This window comes from Podarcis erhardii (genome assembly GCF_964252035.2).
Source record: "Podarcis erhardii genome assembly, chromosome: 7".
Classification (NCBI taxonomy): domain Eukaryota; kingdom Metazoa; phylum Chordata; class Lepidosauria; order Squamata; family Lacertidae; genus Podarcis; species Podarcis erhardii.
Window position 1 is genome coordinate 18134670 of NC_138511.1, and position 13009 is coordinate 18147678.

General features: G+C 44.8%; 2 protein-coding genes across 8 annotated transcripts in view; one reads left to right on the top strand and one right to left on the bottom strand.

Annotated features, from left to right (window-relative positions):
• PEX14 (peroxisomal biogenesis factor 14) overlaps positions 1-515 on the bottom strand; it is a 150244-nt gene extending 149729 nt beyond the window's left edge. For all 7 annotated transcript variants that reach the window (XM_081871223.1, XM_081871222.1, XM_081871224.1 and 4 more), the window contains exon 1: positions 419-515. In XM_081871223.1, coding sequence (XP_081727349.1) covers positions 419-490 — 72 coding nt within the window. In that variant the 5' untranslated portion in view covers positions 491-515. The remainder of the gene's footprint in view (positions 1-418) is intronic.
• A 1682-nt stretch (positions 516-2197) lies between these two features.
• On the top strand, positions 2198-10076 carry DFFA (DNA fragmentation factor subunit alpha). The gene is made up of 6 exons (XM_081871285.1): positions 2198-2360; positions 6009-6170; positions 7563-7705; positions 7799-7988; positions 8101-8273; positions 9041-10076. Exons 1-6 carry the CDS (start codon positions 2249-2251, stop codon positions 9242-9244), a joined length of 984 nt encoding a protein of 327 aa, XP_081727411.1. The 5' UTR covers positions 2198-2248; the 3' UTR covers positions 9245-10076.
• Positions 10077-13009: the final 2933 nt, after the last annotated feature.

A 13009-nucleotide genomic window follows, 5' to 3' on the forward strand; every position in this document is an offset into this window, starting at 1 on the left:
CAACTGCCCCCTATCTCCCCTCCCCCATTATAGGGCAAAGGGCACCCCCCTAATTACAGGGCAAAAGGGCACTCACCTCCTGTAATCCCTGAGATTGGGGGGGGGGCCTCAGAAAATCCCACTACAGGGATTTTTCCCCTTCACGGGAGGAGCGGGAATGAAAGAAGGTGAGGTGGCAAATGGCCTCCCTCCCCTCCCCCCCCCGCCCAGTTATGGGGCAAAGGCCACGCACCACCTGCTCCTTCCTCACTGAGGGCACAAGGACCTCTCTATTTGGGGGGTGCCCCATGCTTTTGAAAGAGGGAGGGCAGCAGGGGCAGGCCCTGCGGCTGCCCTCCCCCTTCCCCATCCTCCCCACACAAGTGTCCTTGTGGGGAGGGGGTCCCGGGGCGCCTCCCTCCTCCGACCCCCCGCTTACCTGCCCAGGTTGCTCTCCTTGCTCGGAGGAGGCCATGTTTCCAGACCCGGCTAATCGATCCTCGGATGCCATGGATGCTGAAGAGGGAAGGCGGCCGATGGAGGCGGAAGCAGCCGAGCTCCGAGTTGCCGATCGACGAGGGAGAAGTCGCTGGCTCTTCTCCTTGCGAAATTTGCAGGGGGTTTAATTTAAGCCAGACGGCGGCAAGGAGGGGATAAGGGCTCGTTTGGTGGTTAGCGCGATCCTGAGCATGTCTGCTTAGAAATGCACAAGCTGCCTTATGCTGAATCAAGCCTCTGGCCCATCTGCACCTTGGTGTTGCCTGCACTGGCTGGCAGGGGCTCTTCAGGGTTTCAGGCAGGAGGCATCCCCTGCTGCTCCTGGGGATTGAACCTGGGGAGCTTCTGCAGGCAAAGCAGGTGCTCCACCGGCCCTTCCCTTAAGACAGTGGTTCTCAAACTTTTCCCCCCTTCCAGGCACACTTTCAGAATAAAAATTAGTTCGCGCCACACAGGGTTTTTAATTGATAAGAAATACACTGGAAAAGAAAACTAAGCAACTCCCAGCAGTGCTCGATTTATAACATAAGAGAACAACTAGTTTAGAATATGGCGATGGGATATCCAGAAAGAATAAAACAGTGCAGCTGCATAAGAACATTAATCACTGCCCTGACTGGCAGCAGCTCTCCCAAGGATTCAGGCAGAGGGTCTCTCCTCCCAGACAGTCCTACCTTGGAGATGCTGAAGGTTGAACTTGAATTAGTGAATGTTAGAAATTAATGAATGTTAGAAGGATGTTGGAATGAAGTTATGTGGTTTTAGCAGAAATATTATAAGGGTTTAGGAAAAAATAGACTGTTAATTGGTGAAAGGGGGGAAATTAAAGTTACATCATATTGAGATAAATTACAGAACAAAAATTGGAGAAGATGGAAAGGATTTGCTGAAATAGTTAACCGAATTAGAATACAAAAAAGGGAGGTGTAAGGAGGTCAAGGAAACAAGCAAATGAAAGATAAGTTATGGGAAGATTAGTTGTGGTTTTTTTTCTTCTTCTTTTTTCCTTATTGTGATGTGTTGTTTTGTTTTTGTTTAATATGGTGTTATTACTTTTACTTTTGCTTTTTGTAACCCTTAAAATTTATTATTATTATTATTATTATTATTATTATTATTATTATTATTATTATAAAAAAAGGTTGAACTTGGAACCTTCCACATATAAAGTAGACCCTGTACTGCTGAAAGAAGCGTCATGTGCGACCAACCCGATATTATTAAGAGCTCAAATAGTCATGGGTGTGCGATAAAAGGATGTACGGAAGGGAGCCCACAAAAGACAACTGTACAAACACAGCTATGCCTTCGTAGTTCATACTCCCTATAGTTCTTCAAAGCCACGAGATTTTATTTCCAGTTAAATAATTCAACTTTAGGGTTACAAAGTATCCCCGTTCCCTCTTGAAGCAAGTATAGTATTGGCCAATTTGATAGTATGAAGCGAATGAATATGTAAACTTATCCTTGAACTGGAGACTTCGGAGAGATGCTGGCTGAGGAAGAAATAAATTAATGGGATTTCTTGCTTTGTCACCTCAAAATCGGGATTAGTTTAATTAGATGGATGAGAACTACATTTCCCATCGTGCAAAGAGGCGGGTTTGCAGTCCAGAGGCTAGAGTACGGAATGAATTTGGGAAGAGAACTACATTTCCCAGGCTGCATCAGCAAAGCGAGCTCTGCTCCGATTGGTTGCCTGCAAAGAGCGGTCTGAGACTTTCTCTATCTAACAGCCTTCTTTATAGCAGAGCTGAACACAAGCAAAGCGATGGCGGCTGGTTCCAGGCTTCCCCAGTTGAAGCAATGCCTTATCAGGCAGAATGGCCAACAGGAGCAGCACGGGGTGGCGGCCTCCTGCCTCCGGGAGCTGCGAAGCAAAGGTAAGCGGGTTTTTCCCTCTCCCCTCCTCTTTTTACAGAGGCAGAGATTCCACAGGTGAAGCTTCCCCATATCAGTTTTCCTGGGTATTGAAAGCTGCACCGGTTGAATTTCGGTCTGGGATGCATCTTTAAAAGGATCTTACCTAGGGCGGTGGGGAGGTGGAAGCCCGGGAGAACAGCAGTAACTTGAACAACAAAAAGTCAAAATAGTTTTGTGGTACCAGAAAGATTAATGAATTTATTGTGGAATAAGTTTTCCTGGATCAGTGTCTGCTTCATCAGATGCATAAACTATTATCCAAAGTTATTTCCCTGCAGGATTACAGTTCATAAATCTAATGGACTATGCTCCTCAACATCATAAATCATACTTAATCATAAATTTGCTGGCCTGTCAATTACTGTCAGTTTTGCCACACCTCTGGTTTTATTTTTTCCAACCAGGTTTCAGTAAAGCATATATTTTTTTAGATTATGTAATAATAGTAAAACAGTATACCAGATATGAATTAGAATCCTAAATCCTGATATTTCTTTTCTTTTCCTTCTGACTTGCAATTAAAATGAGATAGCAGTTTTAAATAAATAACTCCAAACTGGTTTGGGTAAGTGAGGAACTGAAGAGGAGCTGGGGTCTCAGTATAGAATCATGGTGCCCTCAGATAGCCCAGCTGATAGCTTCCAAAGTTCCCTGGCCCTCAACTTTTAGAGGGTTAGTTTTGCCTTTTCTTGGTGGTTGTTTGGGGGCAGGGGTACCTGTTTCTTGTGGGGGTGTTGTTTCCTTCTTTTTCTGTTTCATCTTTTTTTGGTAGAGGGTTTTGCCTGTAGGAGGGAGGTTATGAGCATTAATAATTTTTCTTCTGTGAAATGGGTATTTTTTGTGATGCCCACAAATGTACCCCCAGGCCCAAAGAGAGGGGTGGGAGGCTCTGGTCTCCCAATGCAGTCTCATTTGGAATATCGTGGGCCGTTCCAGCCACCCCTTCTGAAAAAAATTAAAATGTCAAGGAAATAGTGTGAAAGGTGCAGAAAAGCAGGGTCAGCCCATTCATGAGACAAAGTGAGACAACCGCCTCGGGCGGCAGGATCCAGAGGGGAATACATAGCCTGCTGCTACTGTCATAGTGTCCGTGACAGCAGCATGCAGTGCATTGTGCATTCCCCTCTGGATCTTGCTACTTGAGGAGGGCAGATCTGCTGCCTCTTTGGCACACGCCACCCAGCTCAAAATGTTGCCTCTACAGTAGCCTCTTGGAGGTGCTGCTGGTCTCCTCCTTCCTTTGTTCCCTATTTAGAACTTTATTTCTCCCTTGTTCACCATATAGATCTTCACTCACCCCTTCTTCCTTGGCTGGAGAGGCATCATTTTGTGGTTTGCCTCAGATGTCAACAAGTCTTGGGCTGGCTATGGGGGGAAAGTCAACCAAAATGAGGCTGGAGCACTTTCCCTACGAAGAGGGTCTAAAGATTTTGGGGCGTGATTGATTCTCAAGAATGCAATATTATTGCACTTATTATTGAGGGGAAGTGCGTGGAACAGGTCTCGGTGTTTCGATTTCTGGGAATGGAGTTGAGAGATGACCTAACCTGGGGAGAAAACAGCAGAGACCTGATGAAGAGAGCACAGCAGAGGTTATATTTTCTGAGAATCCTCTGGAAAAACAATCTCTCAAAGGACCTGTTGACGGCATTTTACCATTGCACTGTGGAGAGTGTATTAACTTACGGTCTGTGTGTGTGGTTTGGGAGCTGCACGGCCAGGGAAAAAACAATGCTGTCCAGGGTTGTAAAGACTGCAGAGAGAACCCTTCCCACCTTAGATCAAATCTATGCTGTCAGGTGCCATAAGAAAGCGGCAGAGATAGCGCGGGATGGTACGCACCCCAGAAATGATCTCCTTCAGCTTCTGCCTTCTAGAAGAAGGTATAGGATTATAAAGACCAGGACTAGCCGCCCGAGAAACAGTTTCTACGCAAATGCAATTCTGGTTCTAAACACAGCATAAGGGGTCTCTATAGTATAGTGTATTTTAAAATGGGGTTTCAGATGTTTTAGGGTTTTTTGAATGTAGTTTTTCAATTTCATTGTTCTGCATGGGACAATGACAATAAAGATATCGTATATCATATAATATCTATAAAGAACAAGAATTAAACTCTAGGGATTGGGCCCAGCCAGACAACGCAAGCAACCCATCTGGTCACTTGGGACATGCTAATGAAGGAGGACGCAAACTGGATAGATGGGCTAATTATTCCTTGCAGTGTCAGAGAGGAGCACAAGTCTTGTGACCAGGTGCTGTGCAGAGACAGGTGTGCCTAATCCCGCTGAAATGTGAAGCACGCCTAACTGCATAGAATCAAGGTACTGGAATCTTGTTGCAAGGGGTTCCACAGTGCAGCGTTTGGACCGTGCAGCGAAGCCACTTGAAGAAACAAAATCGATTGGGGAGGGCAGAATGTAATAAAGCCTGGGTGTTCACAAAGAGGAGCTTACAAGAAGAAAAGGCAGTGGACCTTCAAAAGGAAGTAAAAGAAAGAAGATGACCTAGTTGGGAGTCTTATGATTAAGGGGTGTGGACAAAACTCTTGTTAAAGCTCAATTGCATTAAAGAATTCTAATCTCCATTGGTGGGGAGGGAAGCTCTTATTGAACCTGTGTTACTTGTGGCTCCCAGGCATTTAGAATTGCCCTGCAGCCTTCTAATACAGAATTGGGCACCGCAAATTACACACAGCTGACCTGCAAGCTTTTGTGGTGAAAGCTCTCATTCCTGCGTAGCCCTGGGCAAGGAAGACCACAGAAGTTACTTGACCTCACCCCCTATGTTTCCCCCCCATCTGCATTAGTCACTTGTGCCATGTCATCTCAATTAGTGGCTCCCAATCAGTGGATCGCATAACGATTTCTCTGCCTGTTTTAGCAATTGCAATGGCACTGTGCTAGACGCCATATGATTTTTAATTGTATTTTTATTACTACTTTTACTTCTGATACTGTTTATTGTATTACAATAAAAGCAGCAATAAAAATACAATTTAAAAGCAATTTGATGTGGCCATTTCCTGTCTTCAAATGCAGATCCACAGGCACACAAACCACCTGAATGAAACTCATAGACCACCGCTGGTCCATAGTCCACTGTTTTGGAACCCCTGGTCTAAATGGAAAATAACAGACTCTCAGTTTACAAAGGTTTCCCTTCATTCACCTGGATTCACTGGTTGTTTGCCCTTGGAGTGTAGCTATTTACAAAGAACCTTTTAGCGTTGTACAATTTGACAAGAGGATACCTGCAACACTTTTCATAATAAATTGAGATAAAAAATGTATTTTCCTATTCCTGGTTTTATTGTTAGTGCCAGAGGGGAGAGAAAAGGGCAAACACGTGTTTGTATAAATAAAGTTAAATACACTTTCCACAGAAACTGTTGTATGCCGCTGGGGCCAAGACTTTCTGCACTGTCATGGTGACTCTTTAGGAACATACGAGTGTCTGCACTGACCTGCAGCAGCTCCCTAGGGTTGCCAGGTGACATCCCAAGCCTTACCTGGAGATGCCAGGGATTGAACCAGGGACCTTCTGTATGCAATAATAATAATAATATTTATACCACCGAGCTATATGGAGTCTTCCCCTTTCCACAGCCTGTGACCTCCTAGCAATTGACAAGGCCTCAGAGCCCATCACACTGGTACTGGCTGAGGATGGCACCATTGTGGATGACGAGGACTATTTTTTGTGTCTGCCGCCAAACACCAAGTTTGTGGCACTGGCAAAGGGCGAGAAGTGGTCCACCAGCAGCATAGGTAAGTGGAAGAGTTGAAGCTCTGTAGGATATGGATGCTGTGTGTAGGAGCAAATGAGGCCCTGGGCAAGAAGCACCTTTGTTGCTGCTGCCACCACTACCTCCACCCCCTTTAGGTTCTTCAGCTTTTTAGAACAGGTAACGACCAATTTGCATGCTCCCAATTGACACACGGCCGCAATTGCGCACATCATCAGGAGCACAACCCCTACACAAAACAGTCATTGCCTTACCTTATTGTTGCACTTGCAGACCATCACATGCTTTTGGTGGATATTTGACACCTGCCATATAAGGCATTAATTTGCCTAGAGCAGGGATAGCCAACATGGTACCTCCCCGATGTTGCTGGACCACAGCTCCCATCATCCCTGACCCATGGCCAAGCTGGCTGAGGCGGATGGGACTTGTAGTCCAGCAACATCTGGAGGGGCACCAGTTTCCCATTCCTGTTCCATGCTCTTAGCACTAGAGCTCTTGAACATCCAATGAGCGCTGGAAGATTCAGGACAGATAAAAGAAAGTACTTCTCCATGCAGCATAGTCGGGACTCATTTCCACAGGAGGCAGCAATGACCATCATCTTGGATGGCATTAAAAAAGAATTGGACAAATTCACAGAGGGCAAAGTTGCTACTAGGCACGATGCTTATGCTGTGCCCTCCGCAGTTGGAGGCAGAAATATTTCTGAATACCAGTTGCAGGAAGCCACAGGAGGGGAGTGTTCTTGTGCTCGAGTCCTGCTTGTGGGTTTTCCACAGGCATCTGGTTGGCCAGGGATGATGCTGGACTAGGTGGGCACTGGCCTAACCCAGCACAGCTCTTCTTATGCTCTTATGTTATTTTAACCCTGATTAACTTAGGCTTAAGGGACGTGGGTGGCACTGTGGGTTAAATCACAGAGCCTAGGACTTGCTGATCAGAAGGTTGGCGGTTCGAATCCCCATGACGGGGTGAGCTCCCGTTGCTCGGTCCCTGCTCCTGCCAACCTAGCAGTTCGAAAGCACGTCAAAGTGCAAGTAGATAAATAGGTAGCGCTCCAGTGTTTCCATGCACTGCTCTGGTTCGCCAGAAGCGGCTTAGTCATGCTGTACGCCGGCTCCCTCGGCCAATAAAGCGAGATGAGCGCTGCAACCCCAGAGTCAGCCATGACTGGACCTAATGGTCAGGGGTCCCTTTACCTTTAACTTAGGCTTAGCTCAGTGTGGCAGTAAAAAGGACCAGGGAGGAGAACAGTGGCTGCAAGTTCCTCTCCAGGAGTCCCCACATTTGCAGAGCATCACTATAGCTTGGCCTACAGTGTTATGCGAACAAGCTGATTACTTTGTGAATTTTGGCATAAACCTGCTTAATAAGCTTTACCTTTGCACTTATAACTGTGGCTCTTTTTCAGATGGGGGCACAGCTTGGCTCAAGGAAGATGTTGCAGACGTTGACAGAGTGGACGGTGGTGGTGGAGAGAAGTGGAGGCAACTGGCCAGACAACTGAAGGATGACCTCTCCACCATCATCTTGATGTCAGAGGAAGACCTCCAGGTAAAGGAAGGGCCATGTGCCTTTGGCCACAGGGTGGGCGGAGTGAGAATCCTTCACCTTTGCTGTAAGAGGATGGATCTCATCTAATTCTAGGTGCTCATCGATGTGCCATGCTCTGACCTGGCTCAAGAGCTTTCTGAGAACCAGCCCAAAATCCAGACTCTGCAAGACACCCTTCAGCAGGTGCTGGACAGGCGGGAAGAGGAACGGCAATCCCGGCAGCTTCTGGAACTCTACCTGCAAGCATTGAAAAATGAGGACCACATTGTACCCAAAGCAGAAGGTAATGAGGCTGTTGGCTGAGGCTCGTTTCTCAACAAACCATGCCAGAGTGAAGAAAGAGGGGCAATATGATGGTCCCTTTACCTTTATGAATTATTTTAATCATTACCTAGAGCCAGGATCAGAGGAAACTGCCATGGACGAAACAGATGTGGTTGACGCTGGGAGCAGCAACAGCAGCAGCAGCAGAGGTGCTGGTAACAGGGTTCCACTCAGCAGCCATGTTCGGACCACACTTAAAGAGAAGTCTGCCCCAGAACTTGCCCTGGCAAGTCAGGACTTAGAGGTGAGTCCACACAGAGTTCTTTCCCTTTGTTGTGCCTGGATTCCAAATTGAATAAAATCTCCATGGAAAGAGGATAAAGCATTTGGGAACCAATGCAGTCAAGATTTATTCTAAAAGAGGGTGGGGCTGGGTGAACAAACACACAGCCAGAATTGGGTTAACATCACTCTCTCCCTCTAGTCCATTTGTCTTCCAAGGTTCCAAATTCTACCTTCTCTGAGGCCCTAAGCTATTTGGAGCTGAATCTGCCACTCTTCCCGTTTTTGTTTAAACTGGATTTTCCAGTCAGCACCACATAAAGATGTTTGTCCTTCTCTTCAGCTCTTAAAATGTTTTTAAGTTTAAAGCTTTTAGGCATTGATCTCCTTGTTGTTTTAAAACAAAAACAACTTTTGGTTCCCAGTGTTGTTTTTGTTTAATGTGTTTATATTGTATTTTTTGATAACACTCCTTTCCTGCAATCCTACCATGAAGGATAGTATAGAAAGTCTTAAAAATTAAATTAAAAATAGAACCAACACAAAAAGCTTCCTTGCACCAGTTCAAACCATCTATCAGTCTAGGCTGCTGATGTCTAGCAAGGTCCTCTCTCATTACCAGTTCTGGGAACATCTTTGAGAGTAGAAATGTCCAAGGATTAAACCTCATGCATGTAAATCTTATCCCCTGCCACCAAGGCATGTGGCAGGGGAGCCAATCATGAATCTGACATATCTTACACAGCTTGGTCCTGAGTGGTAGATTCTTCTTTCCTTTCTCTGTTGCAGCTGGTATACAAAGCAAACCCAGAAGCTCTTGCTCTGACCCTGAACTGGGACAAGCCGAAGACAGAGGCCTTGCAGCAAGCCTGTGGGGAGGAACTTTCAAGGCGCCTACAGCAGGTTCACGCCCTAAACTCCTTGAGGAGCATGTCCAAAGGCAAGAAAAAGTTGCCATGGGGGGACTGGTTGAGTTCCAAACGCAAGAAATAAGGAGGCCTTGGGAGTCCAGGTTTGGACACATCAATGAGTTTTCTGTGCCTCTACAAACTGAACAACACCATGGGAGCACAGAAATTCTAACCAGGACATTGTTCACTAGACTCTGCATCATTCTGTGTGGAGAAAGTCTTTGCATTTCTACAAAGCACTGCAGTATACCAACTGCCAAATTGGGGGGGGGGTGAGATTATTTCGCGCAGATGCTATGAGGGCCTGCTGGAATCCTTAAAAGATTGTGATATATATTTGTTTAAGTATGCAGCAAGGAAAAACTAAAAAAACCCTATTTCCTTTATGCTTACAGGTGGTGCTGTTAAGTTGCTACCATGATTAATTTCTGGCTTTGGCACTGGCCCAACGCCCTAGAGTTTATGGGTCCTGTTTTTTTGTGCCTGATCACCTTTTGCCTTACCTTCCTGCTTTTTGATGCTTCCTTCCTGCTAGAACATCACACTCCGTTACAAATATATACAAAGCGTGCATTTTAGTGGCACGTTGCATGCTGTAGTAGAATGCAGCCAAACGTCTTGTATTCCAAAGCCACGCTTGCAAAGTGGCCCCCAACTGGTAGCTCTCCTTCTCTTGCCTCAGTGCCTGTGCCATTTCTATGAGACTCCGTCTGTTTATGAGGATGACATTAAGAAAACAATCTGACTTTCTGGGGCATTCCAGCTGAGACTATAACCTGCATAAAGTATCATGGGATAGTCACCACTCCTATTAGCAATAAATTCGACTAGTTAGGGTTTTTGTTTTTAGAAAAACAAACAAAAAAAGCTATTTAACCCTACATTTGCCTAGTATTAAAACTTTTGTATTATTATATATGTTTCTGCCTGCTGTCTGTGCTACTGGTTTTTTAAGCTTAGGTATGTATGTCTTTGCATACAAATCCCAATTGCTTAGTATGTGGGATAGCCCCTTACAAAGAAGCAACAGATAAGATAACTTCTGAAACTGCTATACAGTTCTCATGTATGTTTCCCCCCCCCCCAACACAGCAGAACAGTTTTCTCAAAAACAGTGCATGACATACATTCCTGAAATGGCCTTGGGGTATAATTCTATGAACTCCTATCAGCTCTGACCATTGGTCATGCTGGATTTGGAGTCCAACAACATATGGAAGAGCCCAGATTTCCCCCAGCCATGTTTTAAAAGGACCCCCAAATTCAGACTTTCTTCAGCTTTGCCGCAACAAGAGAATCTGATCAGTGGGGAGGTGGTGGAAGAAGGGCAGTTAGTACCAGTGTCTGCCCAATTCACATACAGAAGAAAAAATTATCCAGGTCAAGTTTACAAACTGAGCCAAAGGCACTACATGAAATGTTGCTAAGGAAAGAGGCACATGTAATCACATGTCCACGCTCTCTCTGGATAGAATACAGCACAAAGGTTGCGTATGCACACAGCAAAGTTTTATTTCAGAATCGAAAGGCTTATTTGTACTAGGAGACAAGCTTAGCACTAGCAAACAGCAGAGGAAAGACAAGCTGGGACAACACTCTTTAGTGTGCTGGTGAGAATCTGTGAGGAACAGCTGAAGCTTTTCCCCAATATGTTTGTGTGTGTTGCTCATTCCTTCTCTCCCACAAAGATCGGCACGTCAATTCAAGGTTATGCAGCTTGGCAGAAAACACTTCACTATACCAGTGACTAACCTGGTTGCTGCTGCTGCTGCTGCTGCTTTTGTGTGTGTGTGTGTGTGTGTGTGTGTGTGTGTGTGTGTTCTAATTTCCTAAAATTCTTTAACAAAAACATTTCAGGATCTGGTTTCCATGCTCCAATTTTAAATGAACAAAATGTTCTGAGAAACCAAGGCTGTGCTCTTAAACACACTTGTGAGAAGTGGAGATCCACAGGGCTTCTTTTCAAGTAAATGCATTTAACTCTCAGTCCTAACCATCTGTTGTTGGGGTATGTTGTACACGTAAGAGTACAATGCAGTCATCTGCATTTTTAATGGAGTCAAAGAAATATAGGTAGAACTGCATTTATACTGTGATTTGGTGGAAGCCCAGAAAAACAACACAGGACTGAGGTTTCTAAGAATTTCAACTTAGAGGAAAAGTGGGATAAAAAATGTAATTAACAGAACAATTCTTGGGGTTGTTGTTTTTTTGTTTTTGTTTTTTTAATGGTACATGTCCATCTTACTCTCCAATGCTATAGGCAGCCCAAACACATCCACAACACAATTATAACAGCAAGGAGCATACATCTCTCTTTTAACATGGTGCACTAGCACGCCTAGTAATTGGTTGGAAATGTGTAGAAGTTATTTACAGGCAAATATACATGGAGTGTGCTTTATTTCACAGTCTGAATGAGATGGGGAACATCAGTTAAATGCCCTACGAACACATCTGCACACATCAGTATGCTCAGTTATGAGCATACTGATTTGGTTCTCTATGCACACATCTAATATCAACAAAAGGGAAAGGAGAAATTTTAAATTACATAGCAGCACTTGCTGCTCAAGGAGAGAAGTCACCAGTCATAGCCATCTCGAGTCCACTGGTGCTAGGGCAACATCCCAAGAAGTAATTTTCGTTAGCAGGAAGAGAAAGTCTTCCAGAAGAAGTTCTTACAGGGTGCCTTTTCCCGGGCTGGGGGCTGAGGATGAGGGGCTCTGTCTTCCCGAGAGCTGAGCCCAGCCTTTTCCCGCCTTGATAGTGGTGCCTCATTCGTACGAGATACCCAGTCGGCGAGGCCAGAAAGGAAAGCAAGCAGCTCACTTCTTTTTATGTCTGTCTGTGCCTGCGAATACTTGCAAATGAAGCAGAGGTGTATTAGGCATTATTGCAGAAATGCAGAACGGCAGGAATAGCTGGGAGAAGCACAAATTGAATGGTTTTACAAACACACACAGAGCATCAACTACTTTGGGCAAGATTAACACAGCTGAAATGAATTCAGTTTAAAATGCAGAATATGTTTCAGGTCTGCAGAGCCTTTGGCCCTCCAGATGTTGCTGAACTACAGCTCCCATCAGTCCTAACAAGTATGGCCAATGGCCATGGGTGATGGGAGTTGTATTTCAACAACTGGAGGGACAAAGGATCTCCATACTTGATTTAGTTGAACGAGTGCTAGAAGATTAAATCCATAAGAACAAGGGAAGCTGCATTCTATTGAGACAGGCCACTGGATCCATCTAGCTCTGTGGAATTTCCTCTGACCAGTTCTCCAAGGTCTCATGTAGAGATCTTTCCTAGACCTGCTGGAGACTGGACCAGAGACCTAGCGCACACAAAGCATGCACTCTGCCACTGAGCTTCCTTGTTCCATTTTCATGTGGGCTCTTTACCTACCTAGTGGGTTGAGTGTTGTATTTTGTGAGTCAGGATGTGCCATGGCAAGGGGGCGGTTGAAGAGGGAAGGTATCCTTCACCCTAAAGATATTTCAAAATGTGTTACTGTACTGTTTTCATTGGGGTGAGGATTTCATCTATTGCACTGTTGTATTTTATGAGTTTCATTGTTAGTTAGATACACATTGTCTTTGTTATTCTGTAAACTGCTTAGAAACAGTCATAAGTAGTAAGCAGTATATAAATATATTAAATAAAGAAACTAGGCATTTGTCTTCTTCAAGAGCAAAAGTGACAGATGAGTGATGATCTCCTATACTAATTGATATCCAGTTGACTGGTTGTCTTCTTTTTCTGCCTCACAACTGGAAGGGGGGAGAACTCCTTTTACGTCTTAATTTTCCAAGTCTTCAGTGAAATTGCAAACAAAACAAAATTT